Consider the following 18,377-nt stretch of genomic DNA (forward strand, 5'->3'; position numbering starts at 1 on the left):
CTCGGAACTGCGCAAGGGAGGACAGGATTATCTATATGTCGATCACGGACAAAAACATCAAATATTTACAATTTTTTTAACAAAATAAAAGTAAGAAATCACCAAACATTAAAAAAACACAAATAACAAAAGAGAAAAAAAAACCAGTCATTTTTTATATTTATATAAAAAAGTGCTCTAAAAAAAATATTTTTTTAAAATAGCAAAAACGCTGCAATTAGGATTTGTTACAGAAAAACAACGGATATATTAAAATAAAGGCACGTTTTCATTTAAATAATGGTAACTAGGCCTGCCGCATCACCTCTGACCTCTTGCGTTGGGGGGGAATGATTGTAACCTCTTGTTAAGTGCTTAGCTTATCTTACTTTAACGGTAAGTTTTGTCTCTGTTTTATTGGGTTTTAATCTGAAATTTAGGAACTTTAAAAATAAGAACTTTTAATAAAGAGGAACTTAATGACCCGCCATATTTTAGTTTAAAATTTGATTGAAAATATATTTTTTTTTAATGGAGCTAATGGGCTAATGGAAGCCTCAAGGTATAGATTAACCCCTTGTAGATTAAATTTGACCTTAAAAAACCTTTGATTTTCTAGTGGTTAAACAAGCTTTGTTAAGAAGATTTTTCCCTTTAAAATAATAAAATAGATAGGGGTCATTAGTTCCCCTTTAAGGGAGTAATTTAGAATATTGAGATAATAATGTATCACCTATAGTGTTTCGCTTGTAACACTGCAAAGGAGGTATGAGGAACATCGGAGAGCGATATACAACCAGTAATAGGAGGAGTTATAGGGAGTAATAGGGAGGGGTTATAGGGAGTAATAGGAGGGGTTATCGAGAGATGTTATAAGGGGTAATAGGGGGGCTATGGCGTAATAGGAGAAATCACAGGGGTAAGTTACAATGAGCTACATAATGCGTTATTGGAAGAAGTTATAAAGAATAGTTAGATTATATAAAACATTTAGATCATCAGTTTTCTACGATTCCCTTTTTTTAAATGTTCTTTAGTGTTACTATCCCAACTAGTGAAGCTTAAGAAAGCCGTACTCAGTTTTCTCACGTCAGCAGCAATCTCTTACCAACAAGCACAACGTCACCGGCAGAGTATAGGTGAAGGTGAGGAGCTGATAAGATTATCCGATGCGCACAGTGAGGAGAATATTAGCCTGTAACATAGCGTAACTCACAAGTGTCAGGTCCCTTCTCTTTGTACATAAATCACGCGATTTAAGTTCATTAAATCCCTGAGCATCTCACAGGTTGGAGGTAATAAAGATGGCTGTCAAATGAATCACGTTAATTCTCTGCCAATATGGATGCTGCCATGCATTTTAGTGGCAGATAGTACGTGAAATTGTAATCTTTTGGTCAATCTTATTGTAAACGTTTGTGGGTAACTTGTAGATGTGTGTATGAAACATCTGCGCCCTCTATATCAAGGCTATCCAAATGGAGTCCAATGGCTTGGATAGTCTTCACTCCAATGGGAATCTCAGTGTTACCGGCACGGACATTCTATAGGGATTGAATTACGGGGGGCCATGGCCTTTGGCATAACCATTTTAGGTACCGGTAGCCCACAAATGAAAATATTTGGCGCTTATCTGAGACTTGTGGCTTTTCAGCTAAAGATGTATTACGGTTGTCAGGATTATTAAATTGTCTGTGGCTGGTATAAGATCAGCAATATTTTAAAAGCGTCCTAAGTCTGGATACATTGGAATATATGATGACAGATGACTATATGACCTGTATATTAGGCACTTCAGTTAAAATGTTGTACTTCCGAGTGTGTGATACAATTTTTTTTTTTGCGTAATATTCTGCATATGGCTATATTGGTGCTAGGTGTACCAGTTAGAAATGGCTTAACTCATGGGTGCAAAATAACAAAATGAACACATAAGAATTGGTTAAGAATATCCAAAGCAAATATTAAAATGATGAGGTGTATATGTATATGAGTAACACAGTAAAAGTCTACTACAGCAAGTTTTTAAAGATCATTGTAGGGTTTTCTCATCTTGACCTCTCCTCCTAACCCTGACAAGGTTCATTATACTGTATGTTGTTGTTCGCAGTGGAAACGAAGCTTGCATGCAATAACATCATTATTGGTAGCGTGATACTCACAGGGTTCTCCAAACATTATCTACCATCTTGATAAAAAATAAGGGTAGAATTAGCAATTATAAAATCCAACCAGCCCATACTGCTTATGGAATTCTAAGAATGAATGGCCAGACTCACTACATAACAAATAAATGTTTTACAGACACGTGGGTCAGATGATTAGCATCATCTTGGTCATTTTGATGGTACCAGGTGTAAAGACTGGCTCCTGGTGGCCTCCTCAATCTGGAATTCATTATTAAATTTGAATCTTTTAAGTGTTTAAACAAATGTCAGGTATGTCTGCTTAAAAGGGAGGAATTCCCTCAATACCATGGTTTCCACCATCTAGGTCTAACACACCGTCATAATAAATACATTTTCATTGTGCGTATAGTATCTGAGTGGACGTGGCACATGTAACAATGTAGCTATGGTAGAAGAACACTTTTGGTGAGGAAGAATATGACGGAACGCATATTACCAGCTCTCAGTTTGTGGCACTGAAAGCGTTTTATAGCTATCTGAGTGTTCGGAACGGTTTGTGCATCTGTCAGTGACACATTGAATGGACAGTAATACTAGCTTTAGGGTGCCGCAATCTTTGGGTTAAAAGTGGTTTAGTCCTTTTAAGTGCGTGTGTGACACAACCTTGAAAACATGGCAGTTTCAGTGTCACTATACCCTGTTGTTAAGCACAGTACACAAACTCCCTTTTAACAAGGCTACAAAGGGTGGCAGACACTTTTGTTGGGTCACCAGTGGAGGCCTCTAAAAAACAAGAAAAAAGTCTAGAATATAAAAGGGTTTGGAAGGGGGGGAGGGGTGGAGTGAACCTTTCAAATTCTCAGAAGAATGTTTCAACATCCACAGTTCATGATTCCTTATCTCAACGTCTTAATGTCCATCCTAGTGAGAAGACCTGGAGATCCTGGACTTAAGAGGTCCATAGAGAAGAAGATTACACACCACAATACTGAAAATAATGCTTCAGTGCAGACGGATTGACCGTTAATACTGGGTAAAAAGGGATGTTGGGGGATTTCAGGGGAGAAGGGACAAACTTTCCTTCACTTCTTGGGCGGTATGTTCTGTCGGGTGGACTCAACGTGAACATCTTCCTTCTGTCCCAGTACTTCTCTTTCTTTCTTGCTCACACTGGTGAGGTAGCAGTAGAGTCGCTGTACAAGCCCTGGGCAATATCCTCCCGTTGGATTTTGCGGAGGGCAGAATACAGAGCGTCAGTCGTAGCACTGTCCTTGCCGGACCAATCGCTAAGCAGAGCTCGTACCGGGAACTCTTCTTTAGTGAATGAGTCTATCAGGTCATCTTGGTAGCCAAGTTCTCCAGCCAGAGACTTCCAAGTTTGCTCCAGGGAACTAGTAAGAAGTTTTTCCACCTCTTCTTGTTTGTGGGGTGAAAGGTTGTTATAAAGATGGAGGTCATTTTTACCTAAAAGAAGAGGAAACATGGGGTTAAATTGATAGATCTGTAGATAATGTATAATTCTTATAACTTCTCTTTTAGCGTCATAGAACTTCGTCATAGAACTCACGGTTTTAACTCCCATTATTCCATATAACCTTTTTCGAAACATATTGATCCATTTAACTCTTTCCTAATGCCTCCTTCTAACGCCTCGTATTATGCCTTCCCTATAAATCCTCCTAATACTCAATACATAGATTGTATGTAATAAATGCTATTGTTATATATTATTTATAGTTGGCCAGATCTTCAAAATCTGCAAAGCACAAATTATGGGAAAAATGTAAAATGGTTTATGCAAATATATGACATTTTCATATATTGTTTCGTGAATATTTCAATAACATATCATTCAGTTCTCCTTATAACTTCTCCTATTACTGCATATAACACCTTCCTAAACCTGGATATAACATTTCTCATTCATAACCTTATATTGCTTCACATACACCCTAGCTTGAATTGTGCCCATACTCTGAATCTACTACGTTCTCGGGCTTATGAGTCCACCTAGTTCCGAAAAGTCCATTCCAGACATGTACATCAGAAATGTCCGCAAGCTGAAGAAGATAGAGAGGACATTCTATTTTCCCTATGTCCTATTAAGCTCCATCATAATGCGCTGGTTGCACAATGCTTAACAATGCATTTATTATGCTCTGTAACTCAAGGCTAAAACAGGTCCTAGAATGTAACTTGGTTCTGGCACTGATTCAGTTTCTAAATTATTAATACATAGAAGGTAAAAGAGCATTATACATCTAATAGAGCTTTGCGCCATGGCTTATTTATTTATTTATGCAGTGAAAGAGCTTGTAGCTTCTTACTGGCTTTGGTTATAGGCTATTCGCCTTAACTATCAGGTCATCTTGGTAGCCAAGTTCTCCAGCCAGTTAGTTACTAAGAAGTTTTTTTCTTTTGATTTAATGTCCCTTTAAATACATTTTAATTAACTTAATTTAAAGAGTCTGTCAACTGTAGGATCAAACTGATCTATGAACAGTGACGTTCTTAGTAGATTATAATTATTAAAGTCATGTGGAGGGGCAAGGAGGACCAGATGGCAGTGGCATATTTAATTGCCTCTGTGGTCCGTCCAATGTCACAGTGTAGAATAGTGCTTTATACTACTGGATAATGGAAGATGCCCCATGACACGGTGATTATGAAGAGGATCTCAGGTCCTTACCCTGAGTATGTCCAGCAGGTTGCTCTGCTGTGCTGTCGCTGTTAACAGAGATCCCGCTGTCACTGTGCAGCTTCTCTCCTTCAGGAGATGGTGTCTGATTCACCGGGTGGCTGTTACCTCCTTGTTTGTTCTTCTTACAGCTGTTCCACCTTAAAAAAAAAAACAAGAGAAAGAGGAGGCTTGTTAAAGTTCAAGTTGTCAATTGAGTTAGACGGGTAAGTTGGCTGACCGTAGTTGAAACCACTTGACCAAGCCAACCTGATCCGCAACTATTTGTGAAAGTCAAACTAAAGTTGAGGCGAGGTTGGAATAGTTGGACAACAAAAGAGTTCTAGGTTTAACTAGCAGGTCAGAGCAGTAATAGTTTTATCTGGAAGACAATTGTATGTATCTATGGCAAGTTATCCTGTAATGATCCCAGACCATTATACTTAAATGTCACATAAAGGAGCCAAAACTATGGGTGCCATACATATTTTCTTATTAGTAAAAGATTACTATACTGATCACAATAAGAAAGGCACCAAACCTAATGGTAGACCTACTAAGACACGACAAGTTGGATGATACAGATTCAGTTGGAGACTTCTCTTAGGCTTTATTTTTGGAATGATGAACAGGCTCTATAGTATTTTTTTACTTTATGGTTTATCTCGCAACCTCACAAAGCCCTGCTTACTTCTTCGTCGTCAATAAACACTTTATATGTTTTCTCAGGATCTTACCTTTTGAAGACTATGAATGCTACCAGCCCCGCAATAACAGCTGCCAGGATGGAGCAGTAGACTGGTATCAGGTTCTCGGCTGCCCCACTTGGGTGGACCGGCTCTGAGCTTCTAGGAGTTGTGTTACTTAACTCCAGATCTGAGACCGTGCTTCCCAACATTGGCGTTTCCGTTTCCAGCAGATAAGGCGTCACTGAGGCGACACGAGGGTTCGGGTCTAAGTGGACAGGGAGAAAGAACAAGAAGAATGTTATTAAAAAGAAGCAACAAAAATTTGATACTTTGAACTTTAATGATATTTTCCATCTGCCATGTTTAGTTTTGTGGCAGTCAAAAGGTTAAAATCCAATCTCAGGGAAAAACACCAACTTTCGAGCGACTTTAGCATCATGTCTGCGTTCCAGTTGTCCACAGTAAGATGTAGATAATTTTGTCTATGAGGCAGACACAGGAAAGAACTAAATCCATCCTTTTCTGGTAGGCTAGTCCCCCAAATCCTTTTCTGGATTCATGCAGCCTATTTCATTTATTACCAAAAATCCCTTTTATATCTTCTGGCGGGGGAATTAAACAGAACAGAGATGCCCGTATTGTGTTATAAAATGCCCAGGGGCTGTTTCCTGCCTGAGCCCTGTGTCACACAATGAGGTCACTGTGATCAGTCGGCACATTGAGTCACGCAGAGATACAGGGACTGACGGACCGGCTGGATGGCACTCAGGAGGATCGTGAGTTGGTTTGAGAAGAATGTCTGTAAATGTTTGTGTGCGCATTAATCTGTATTTATACCCTATACATGTCGATGCGCACCCTTTAAATATTATTATATCTGACCACATAAAGTATAATCTCTCTATTGCTTCATACATGTTATCCTTTATGACAGGTACTGCCTATACCTAATCCTGTGAATCCACATAACCCCCCATAACGCATACTATTACTCCATATGACCTATCACTGTAACTATGCCATACAACTCCTCCCTATTCCATAGAATTTCTTCCAATAAACTCTCCTGTTACTCCATATAACCCCGGCCATTATGCCTTATTGTCCCTCTCCATAACTCTTCTTACTAAACATCATAACTTCCCCTATAACCCCTATTATGCCAAATACCCCTCTATGGAACTCCCACTGGAACACTGTTCTTGGTTTCTTCTGGGACCCATAACATTTGGTTAAAAGAAGAATTGCACAATCCTAAGTGTTATTTGTTGATTGTGTCTTGGCAATTTAGAAATGGGGTTTAGACCAAGAACTATAAAAATCAAGCCAACATTTCTAGAACGGTAATGCACTTTCCGCAACTTGGGAACAAGTTTTTTTTTTAATATGCGCTAGAGCTTCTGTGAATCCTATTATAATATACTTCATATAGGTTAAATACTATGGCAAACCATTTTATCTATAGAAATGTATAGGTTCCTGTCTTACATATACCAGCTGCCTTCATACCATTAAAAATGATTATGGTTCCATGGAATCACCATAAGGTCAGATTGTCTTCTGATCAAAGCTGGACAGGTGGGTCTTTGTCTGGCTTCAATTAAGGCTATGCTGTTACATGGCATTAAACCAAAGCCCACCACCAAAGAGGATGTCCAAGGCATGTGAATTATTTAAACATAATATCTGTTTGCTAATGTGCAGTGGCTATAGGGGATTTATTGAATAAAGTGATGTGCCTTATTTATTAATTGGTGGGCTGTCACTGATTTGAAGTGAGACCAACCCAATCTCACCATCTTCACTATATATTATGATCACCAACCCTGGTGAGCTTCACCTGTAAGAAAGGCCGGGTTAACCCTGTATAATGAAACATCTTTGAAATAAAAATTTCCCGTGCCTTCCAAATCTTGACCATTAATGGGATTCCCATACTCACCGTAGCACACAGTGTCAGACGTGAATGTACACTCTTCCAGTGTTATCTCCCCATCTTCACAGATGGTACATGGCAGGCAAGGATCCATGTTATTGTCTACGTCGGAGTAAGTCCATTCGGGGCACTCCTCGCACACAGTGTCCTGGGACGTTGAGCAGGATAATATCATTCCCCTGCCTTCTTTGCAGCTCTGGCAAGGCTCACAGTCTCCTGTCTCCTCGTTCAGAAAGTATCCATATGCACAAACACAAACTGCGTCGTCTGTCTCCACGCATGGCGCTTGCATACGCTTGTTTGGCGAGCACTCGGTGCAGGTCTTGCAAGGTTCAATGTGACTGTTCACGTCCGAGTAGGTGACACCTGCAGAGGCAGACAGAAGGTTAGGATAAAAAAATTAACCTCATAAGGGTGATTCCAATGTAAATACCCTTATATATAAATATTCTGGGTATGGTAATGGATTGCCGCATTTATGGGGAAGTCCCTGGGAATGGTGAACGGCATCTCGTTGCCAAGTCCCATTTATGCCCGACCCATTTTCAGACATCAGTGCCCCCATCGGACCCGCCACCACCCATTAATGCTACCACAGGAAGGAGAGAGAAGAGAGAGACACGGAGAGAACAAGCTCAGAAATCACGCTTAAGTATGCTCCCCAGTTTCGAGTGGTCTCATGTTCCTTATATAGAGGATCAGAACATCCCCTAAATTTAGTGGTGTTCCTTTCTGAATTAAAGCTCAGAAAGTTTGTTGCATATGGACCTTTGGCTTAGTTCAACTCAAAAAGGTGTTTTTTTAGATTAAAATTTGTGGATATATTCCGTAGTATGACGTTATACATAGGTGCTGTTGGTGAAACTGGAAATATGGCCATCAGGCAGGTCATGTGCTTGGAATGTTTGGTCACAGAAGGTTAGGTTGTACTTGAAGTCATAGGGAAAAAGATTTTAACAACGCAAGCTAGGAAGTCATATTTTACAATATTTCTGGTAAAATAGATTTTAATGTATATGTCCGCTAGCAAAGTGGCTTGAATAATCTATAGGTGAAATAACAGACAGGAATTTAACGCTTATTATAAATAACAAGCTAACTGCATACATACCGTAATTATACATAATTTTAGAAGTCACAGAAAAGGCGATTGGAAACACTGTACTTGTCTCAATTATACACATAATTCAATTCCTGACAGTTTTTCACCGTAGGTTGTGTAACTATCGACCGCGCAACTAATATGAAGTGGAAAAATAATTAAGAAAAGGAGTTAAGCCAACGGTGGAACTCAAACTACCTGTCATTTAAGCGGTACGTTTGAGATGTCAGTCAAGAATCCAGATCTTTAACAGGTTTATCCAGAGTAATAAACGTGTCAGTAGCACGAGTCCTTATTCTGGCTGCGATGGGTACGAGTTTGCCTTTTACACAATCCAGATTACCTAAAGCTGCAGACAGTTGTTGGAACCTTGCCTGGAGGGTATGAATGTCAAAATATTCCTGTTCATTTAGGAAGGTATCTCATCAACGTCAAGACGTTTGGACACACGCAGCAGTATTTAGACAATCATATATATTCAGAATTTACAATGTATTTTAGAGGTATTCCTACAAAAGAGATATATATGTGTCTCTATACCAGGATAGTATGGAAAGTCTAATTAAGAACATTTTAGGGATTTGAGGTGAAAGGAAGGATCAGTAAGTGAAGATGGTGGTGGAATGTTGGACAGAGCAACCCCGGAACTTGAAAACTACAACCTTCTTTCTCAAGTGTCTTAGAATATTACCATGGCTTCTTAAAAAGAACATGAACTTTAATGTTATTGTTCAGCGGCACTATACATTTTAACGATGGACTTTCAGTGATCCTAGGGATGAGCCATAAATGAAGAGGTCTATATAGATTTCTAGAGGGCTCGTGGGCACAGTCTACACTGATGGCACAATTGGATCGCTCCATCAATCCAGCATGGAGTAAGATGGACAAGTTCTACTGTGGTTTATTGATCCCATACCATACTGATAGAACTATGCCTTATGGTAGACCTTGATGGACTGGTAGACCAGTCTCAACCAGGCAGAAGGATAACAAAGAAAACAGGCTCCTTTTTAGAAGGAACTTGTAAGGAGGACCCTTGACATACATATTATATCTTACATCTGTGTTCAAAGCACTGATACATCCGCATAACGTTTTAAACTTTGGCTGTTTTTTATGTGAATGTGTTCTTTGTCCCTGCTGTTACTTCCATCTGGAACAGAACTAGATGTTAAAGATGTTCTAATGTTTGGCTTATTAATCTTTTGGAAGAAATAATCTGCAACTCGGTCCAGCTTTGATCTACAGTTTGTTTTGGGAATAGATTTGGACTCAATAATGTGAATTAGTGTTTTGATTGTAAACTCTGAAGATAGTCATGTAGCACAAATGATTCCATTGTCTATCCTCTAAGGATGTTCCAACAGTTTAAGGTCTCTGGGCCACTATAGGGGTGAGATATGGACCTCCTCTTATTTTATTGATTTTTTATACTTGTGACACCTTGGATTGAGTTGGGTTCTAAATTGTTCTGTTCTTTATAATCTGAACTCTCACTTTATAACTCGGCCTCATATATTCCTGTAAATAACCATAATTTACGCCAATTCTGTACATAAGACTTGGCAAAAAGCTGGAAGTGTTTCAATGACTCCTCGGATCTCTCTAGAACTGGTTGTCTCCTACGTCTTTGCGTTGGAAGGCTATTTTGTTACTTATGACACATTGCGGAGCTAAAGACATTAGTTTCAGGTTATGCGTTTGGGGTGCAATGTCAATGAGAAAAACTTGCAAAAGTTCCCAAAAAATGAACTGGAAATCAGAATGCTGTAGTGGAGAGATTAGTTGTATAAAAATGTCCATCTGGTTATCCAGCTACTTTATGGAACCAGAATGGGTTGCATATTCACTTTTTAAGATCAACTGGCTGGGGAAGATTATAGGTTTCAAAAATGGGAATGATTTAACTTATTTGTGTTCAAGCTCATAAACAGTGTAACAATTATAGTTGTGTACGTCAATCAGGTTTATAAGAGAAGGAAACATACAGTTCCAACCATGGGACAAAGTTGTATTATTTAACCTATTTGCACAGTGCCAATTCTGAGACACGAAGGTTTCTACCTGTTAGCATTGACTGCCCAAAAGTGATTACTAAGCATGTTCTGGACCCGGTACATGGACATGCCAGAACGCCTGGTTATCATCTTCTTTTTGTTTTTTTAATGTTGTCTTGTAATGATGGCGGTAAAAGGAGGTTTGTTGTTATTTTATGGCCCCAAGGTGCCTTATTGGCTAAACATTTATGGCTTTTTTGATCTCTTTCTTTCAACATACATAGGAAATAGTAGCTGAAGGCAGGATATTGGAGTCAACTACTTAAACTCTAGAGAACAAGATCCCTTGTAGATCTTTGACCTCACGTATCCAGTGGTTGCTACAGCTCGGACGCAGCAGCTTTCTTGAAAAATACAAATCCCAAGTGACATAATTCACTAATCAGAAGTATTATACCGGCACAACGGAACGCCGAGCCATGGAAGCCCAAAGTCATTGGGACATTTAGAACTAAGCAGAAGGGACCGTGACAATTACAGGACCCAACCAGAGCTGCATCTATTTCGGGTATATCCAAGGCATATTTAAATTCCATCACTCTATCAACCTCTACCCCCTGTGATGTTTCATTTATTTAGTGCCCTACGTTAACTTTAACCGTTCTAAATGTACTGTTGCATGTTCTTCTATAAGTGATGTCATTCATCAGGAGAAATTGAGTGGAGTTAATTGATATTGGGTGACAAGTCTGGACTGGTGATACCTTTTATAATTTGTTATATGACGTGTATTAACTAACGCCTCGTCCTACCTGGTATGGCCCTGTTGGGTGGTGCTTATCAGCCATCTTTATGGAGAAATACCCCATATTTATCTGTATGTGTACAGAAAATATAATTTATCTTTCATATTGAAGGCAGTGGGTCTGCACAGCCTACATGTCTCTCCATCATTACGTCTTTTATTATAATTTCCCTTGACAGGATAATTACAGCTAAAATGAATGTACTTTCATTCTGATTGCATTAAATTTGTCTTTAGTCATAATGATTTAATGAGATTAGTTTTTACAAAATTCCATTTAGGAACATGTTTTCCGCTGTCCTCTAGGTGGCAGGGAGAAAGGGAACTTTGGGCTTTTTTCATCACAAAGTGGTAGAAAAAAAGTCGTAATCTAAAACTAGAGGGTCGGAGGCTTAGATGTAATGTAAGGAAGCTTTACTTTACTGAGAAGGTGGTAGATAAATGGAACAGCCTCTCAGTACTCGAAGCGAAGAATAGATTTCCGTAAGCGGGAAGGAATCTCGATGAGTGAGACTGTCCTCAATGAGTTGAGATGTTTTATTGAGTGATGAACTTTCTCTCCATCAAAGCCCCCCATTGTGTAAGGCTTGTTTCCACCGAGTGACACTTCCTTTTCACTTGTTGCAGTATGTAAAGATGAGAGATGATTCTACAATCCGGTTCATGACAATGAACATTATCTCTGCTCCCAAGGTCACACTCAAGGGCAAAGCAGGCAGAGGGAGGGTGTCATTGATTTTGCAGTAACGAGGTTTACATTATGGCAGATGGAATCCAGATTTTGATGTGAAGGACATAAAGAGAGGCCCCCTGAGGGGGCATAATCAGACCCAAGTCTGGGGAGCAGCTGCTGAGTTAACCCATTTAGTTCCTTGAGGGAACAAAAGAAGGCGTTATAGCAAAAGGAGAGATATGTTAGGAGAGATATCATAGAGACAGAATATAGTATATGGAGTAATGGTAACATTTGGGGATAAAGGCTACATAAGGAGAACTTAAAGCCATATGGAGTAATAGGAGGGGTTATAGGGAGTAATAGGAGGGGTTAAAGAAAAGAGATATATATAATACAAGGCGTTATAGGGATCGGTTATATGGAGTAATAGGAGAAATTAAAGGGAGGGGTTATATAGAGTAATAAGTGGAATTATAGGAAGGGGATATATGGAGTAAAAGGAAGAGTTATAGGGAAGGTTACATAGAGTAAAAAGAGGAATTATAGGAAGGGGATATATGGAGTAAAAGGAAGAGTTATAGGGAAGGTTACATAGAGTAAAAAGAGGAATTATAGGAAGGGGATATATGTGTAATAGGAGGAATTATAGGAAGGGGATATATGGTGTAATAGGAGGAGTTATAGGAAGGGCATATATGGTGTAATAGGAGGAGTTATAGGAAGGGGATATATAGTGTAATAGGAGGAGTAATGGTCAGCACTCATATGGAGTAAAAAGCAATTCAGCACTGAGCAGTGAGATTTGGGGACACCCAAGGTCACCTTTCCCCGCCTGGCCTTGTTAATTTATAAGAGGTATGGATCAGTGTGCCTTGGAGAATGCTTTACACACTGGTTTCATTTCTCTTCATTAGCCCCTTCCAGTATTAACAGCGTAACCCTAAATAAATATTGATTGTAACTCTTCTTAAGAAATGCTGACGCATCATAGGGAGCAGAGTGAGTCACGGGTTTCTTATCATCACGTGCCCCCCTCTGCTCCTACTATTCTCAAATTACCAGCCAAAAGTGAGGAAAATCACTATATGCGGAAATTAGCGCATATGAAGTACAGTAGATGGTTAGATCTATACATACTGTCAAGACAGGTCTCGCAAACAGTCTGGTTTCCCCCGCATGGTTGTATCACTCCCTCTCCCACTCCACAGGGTCGGCAGCACTCCCCGCTGTCTGTGTATTGATTGGTCGGGCAGGCCTTGTCCTCTGCGTGAAGCAGGACCTAGAACACGAAACGACAAGTCAAGAGTTAGGCAGACAAACGGGCAAAACACAGTGTGTCCAAATCCAGATTCTACGATGAGATGCAGAATTCCGGGATGATACGAGGTTAACAAAAGGTTGCTTTGTTTGGAGAAGTGAGGATAATGGCAAAGTACTCTAGTGCTCAAAGGGTTCAAGTCATTCTAAAACAGACAAGTGCCCAATCAGACGAATCAATCAGATGAAAATGAGCAAAGTAAAGGTTTTTGAATGTTAAAATGTAAAAAAAAGGTATTGGACAAAAAGGGCAGGAGATAGACTGGGAGGTGGCTCTGATAGGGGCATGTGGCCGAGAGCTTATTTCAGTAAGGGGGTCAAGGCCAAAAACTGGGAAACAGATTGAAAGATGCAGTGAAGACGAGGGGATACATTTCTAAAATGTCAACATGAAATAAAGGATGAAATGGAGGAGACAATGACATCAAAACATAGAAACACCAAAGACATGGGGGGCTGTCAGGAATTAATGGAAGAATCTAAGACAAAGTTCCTTTATTCTAGTCCTCGTGTCTCCTCCAGAAATGGCTCTTTTATTTAGCACGTCTGAATTACAGTGAACGGATATCTGGGGATATCATGAAAAGCATGCAGAGTTGGAAGAACACGAATAATGTCTCAAAAATAAAAGCAATGCTGGGGAAAAGTGCAAAAGCTTGAGTAATCACCATGGGAACCAACAAAATGTTCCTTTTGCGCTCTGTCCCAAGATGGCTTATTATAAACAGGACCTTATGTTCCAGGACACTACAGACTGACAGAAACCTTATGATGAATCTCATAGAACGAGACTAAGGTCTCGGGCCGTGAGACAGTGAGAGGGAGATGATGAGACAGGAGGGTGACACTGGAACCCATGGGAGAAATTGGCAAAGCAGTGGGAGACAGGTCAAGTTAAGAGATTAAGGACAGAGCGAGCAATGGCTGTCTCAATTAGAAGAGAAGAAACAGCTGTGCTCGGTAGAAAATAGTAAGTCTAGATAGAATATGAGGAAAAACGCATAAAGCAGCAGATTTACTTAAAGGGAACAAAATGCCTGCGTATTCTAAATATGCATTTATCAAAAGGAAAATATGGAACCCTGGCAGAATCCCCAGAATACAGAGTGTCGTCCCAACTCCAAAAATAGCAAAACCTGAACTATGGAAATTCTTCTTTTACTACTTAGGCTTATTCCATCCCCTTTTACTTCCACAAGGGGCTGTTATTGGATGCAGAACACACACACACACTAGGCTGCCATATTATGGTTGGCATAGACCATATGCATTCATGACAATCAATTAGTATATCATCAAACCCAAATGGTCATTTAGCCAGCCAGGTGCTGCAATTAAGTCAATGAAGACTTGAGCTGTTAGTCTTTCACTGCTGGTGAGTGTTGGAGAGACATGGTGCATTAACTCTGCTGAGTGAGTCCATGCTGGCAAACTGGGCCACCAAATTACTCACAGAGTTACCCAACAGGGAGCTTGTTAAGGAACCCTACTATTGACTAAAAGACTGTGTCTATAGGTTACTATCTACAAGCACCGCAAAAACTAGAATGCTTTAAATATTGAATTTAGGCAAAAAATGGGAGTTGGGTGACATTGGGGAAGTGGCCATGTGTTTGAGTTCTGGAAATAATTATGAAGGACTGTTGGTGGGAAGAGTGGTCTATCATCACTCTATTGTAACACCATGTCCATTTTTTCCTGGGGTAATGTTTTCCCATGAATCAACCGCACTCCACATCACCCAAATCTGTTAGTGTGTCATCCCCTTCTGGAAAATCTCTCCAGAGGTGCTGTGTTGGTAAGAACCTTGATTTTGAGGAACACGGCTTCCCATGGTAAGAATGTAAATTATTTGATGTATAGAGTGGCCTTTTTTTCGCAACTTGAAAAGGAGCTATTCTAATGTTATACTAACCACTCTTGTATAAAACATTTTTCTATTAAGTTGATCCATTCTATAAACATCTGGGTAAGAAGAGCAGCAGACGTGTCTGTCTCCAATCCCTACTGACATTACGGTGAGGAATGAAAGAAGCCAGATTGTAGGATGGATCGTAGTGTCTGTGAGATCACATCATTTTTATTTTTTTTTAGACATAATTCTCATCATCCTTGACCAGATATGTTCTACGTTGGAATTCATTCTTCACCATGAGACAAAAATAGATAAATAAAATGTTTTCCTCAAATAGCTTCGTGTGCACATTGAAAGTTTTTGTGAATTAGAATTATTAGGAATATTCAATTTCTGGGCATCCAACGGGGACAATAATTTATTTTCTGGGATTCAAGCGGGATTAACCACAACCTCTGCACTTGTCTAGCCCAGGGTCTCCTATGGAACCAGAAGAGTTGGGTTCCAGGTCGGCCATGTTTGAAGTTCAGTGGTATGGGTTGTCGCGCCACATGTGTACCCTCTCTTGGGTTTCCAGGACAGGGTTCCTCAACCACAACAAACCCAATAGTATTGTAAATGTTTCATATGTGCTTAAGAAAAATATTGAATTGTCTCAACCTAACTGATCTGGAGAAGATATTACATAGAATAACCCACTAATTTGTAACAATTCCAGAAAAAAAATAAGCCACAGCTTGCTTAGCAACCTTTTGAGGATGTTTTTCACTAAAGGACAACTTTTATAATAATATTAGACCAGGCTTCACTGTATGTGAGATACATTGTAGCTCATAGGCACTTTTATGCTTGGAACATTATACATCACTGAATTCTCAGGTTAATTCAGTTCAATTCTTAGAAGTTTGGTACAAAATGCAGGTATTTTTACCAGTTTATTGTTCCATGCCCGGGGCTGGGTTGCAGGTAAATCCAGCTTCGCTAGTCTTTGAGGTCACCACATGTTACAGATCGGCCAGTGTGTTGATAAACACAAGACTACATAAATCACTTAAACCGTCACAAACCTCATCCCAAAATGACGTATAATTAGTAGCATCGTTCATTGTATATATAGCAGTCTAATGGGCATTCCACAGACACAAACTCAGAAAACCTTACCATATGACCCTGAGTCTCGAATCTTGAAGGACCATTGACAATGACCTAGCGTGAATGTCCGAACCTTTACTGCCCCAAATTCACGAGACCTTCTATTCTCAACGCATCTTGATGGTCTTTAAACGATCCCTGCTTTCTTTTCTGATGGATCATATTTTCCACACACAGGTGATATGCGGTCCGTTACTTTATTCATTTAATTTTGGAATGTCAGAGAGATTAGGATTTCAAAGTTTCTTTTTTTTTGAACAGGCATTTAAAAAGATACATTTTGGAGGAAAAAAAAAGTTATTTGCTTCTACCGGAGAGAACAATTTATGTTTCGGAACCACATCTGGAGCAGAACTGCACCTTTAATTATAAACCCATGACAAATTAAGGAGCTTGGTTGGAATTAATTGAAGGGGTTCTGATGGTTGTCCCCACCACGTTCTTTCATCCTGTACCCCAACTTTTTGCTGCACTCCAAACATCCATCATCCTCTTTTGGTGCAGATTTTTCCCTTAAATATGCTTTTTATAGGAGAGATCCTTGGAAATAAATAAAACCTAAGATATAAGAAGGTCTTGATTCCAAGCCAGGCTTCATGGGGTCACGCCGCTCCCGATGCCCGATATGAAAAGCACATGTTTCCACGTGAACCAACCCCATAGGCATGATCAAAGATCAGTCGTCGCAGAAGATCACAGGGTCTTGAATTTGTGAACAAGCAGCGTATATATATGTTCAGTATATAATGTGTTCCCGTTGCAGCTCCATCCATGAGCGTGATCCCATCTGTGTGTAATACGCCGCCAGCACTTGAATTATATGTAGGGGACACGTGTTCGGTTTATAGGGAGAGGTGATATGAAGCTGGAGCTATAAAACAGGGTTATATGGAGATATAAGAGGGTTATAGGGGTGGGGGTCATATAGATTAATGGTGTGAGGTATAAAAAGGTATCGTATGGAGATCGTATGGAGCATTATAGATAAAAGTATGATAACGCATTACAGAGAGCCCCCCCCCAAAAGAGCTTCTTTATTTTGTGGAGGACATTAAAAGTTTTGTCCTAAGTTTAAGAATTTTCCCTTTGAAACGATGTACTCGACTGAAAAAATACTCATTAAAATGAGAATTTATTATGATAAAATATTTTTAGAACAGGAGACTTAGAATTTATGTGGAAAAACCATTTAAAAAAAATATACAGCTCTGTAAAAAAGAGCTAAAGTTAAATAAATCAGGGGTCGGAGAGACTACGGTAAAAGCGATTTTTAATCCTTATGTTGCCAAAGATTAGGAAATGTCCTGAGACACTTTGCAGCTGGGTACTGACGGCACAGCACTGCCGGGGACCTGGGAAGAAGAAGCGGGGACAGGTTCACACGTTTTGGGCACACCGTGGGTTGGTTTCCCGGAGCTCTCCATCTTCATGACGGTGGGGCATGGTTAGCTATGGGACCTACCCCAGAAAAGGGGAGAGCGACCAGGAGACCCGGTGAAGCAAGGCTTCATCTTGAGACTCCGGGTCAAACCCGAGCGCCGAAGTATGGGTTGTAGGCCAATAGGTTCTGTTGCATTACATCATACATCAGGACACCGTTAGGTCTGCATCTCATGTAGTGGAACGTCCTGGCTGTAGATCGCCTGGACGATCCAGACACAGTTGGGTCTGCATCTCATGTAGTGGAAGGTCCTGGATGATCCAGACAGCGGTGGGTTTGGATCTCATGCACAGTGACCCCATGACTGCAGACAGGCTCAGGACAGCGCTCACGTTCTAAGAATGTCTCGTTACCTTGGCACACACAGCACTCTCAGACATCTAATGATATTCCAGCGCTTTCTCTTGTAGACCATTCCTTTTCAGGTCCTCCCGGAGAATGTTTGCATTCCTCCAAGGACTGCGTATCTCCAGCAGCTGTTCTCCTGTCCACACTGGGCGACATCACTAAGTGGTGGTGAGACCCCCGCAGATGCAGGGATGCAGATAGCGGGTCTGACCGCTGAACAGTATCTGCCCTGGGGTGCTGTACATACGCCCCCTCGTCACACACCCTGCAG

General features: G+C 40.1%; 1 protein-coding gene across 1 annotated transcript; it reads right to left on the reverse strand.

Annotated features, from left to right (window-relative positions):
* Positions 1 to 3,273: 3,273 nt before the first annotated feature.
* LOC149280930 (tumor necrosis factor receptor superfamily member 16-like) lies at positions 3,274 to 17,747 on the reverse strand. Its single transcript, XM_089499904.1, has 6 exons — positions 17,646 to 17,747; positions 13,131 to 13,272; positions 7,417 to 7,776; positions 5,523 to 5,739; positions 4,798 to 4,946; positions 3,274 to 3,572 (listed from the first exon to the last, which is right to left on the reverse strand). The coding sequence occupies exons 1-6, from the start codon at positions 17,745 to 17,747 to the stop codon at positions 3,274 to 3,276; spliced, it is 1,269 nt and encodes a 422-aa protein (XP_089356030.1).
* Between the last annotated feature and the right edge of the window lie 630 nt (positions 17,748 to 18,377).

This window comes from Sceloporus occidentalis, unplaced genomic scaffold, assembly GCF_023333645.1.
Source record: "Sceloporus occidentalis isolate IW3139 unplaced genomic scaffold, rSceOcc1.0.p SCAF_143, whole genome shotgun sequence".
In the NCBI taxonomy this organism is placed as follows: domain Eukaryota; kingdom Metazoa; phylum Chordata; class Lepidosauria; order Squamata; family Phrynosomatidae; genus Sceloporus; species Sceloporus occidentalis.

Excerpts from the sequence above, each read along its gene's own strand:
- LOC149280930 (XM_089499904.1), bottom strand. The coding sequence starts at position 17,747 with ATGAAGATGGAGAGCTCCGGGAAACCAACCCACGGTGTGCCCAAAACG. Across the intron at positions 13,273-17,645 it reads CCGGCAGTGCTGTGCCGTCA|GTCCTGCTTCACGCAGAGGA; the intron begins GTACCCAGCTGC and ends TTCGTGTTCTAG. Across the intron at positions 5,740-7,416 it reads GTCTGACACTGTGTGCTACG|ACCCGAACCCTCGTGTCGCC; the intron begins GTGAGTATGGGA and ends CTGTCCACTTAG.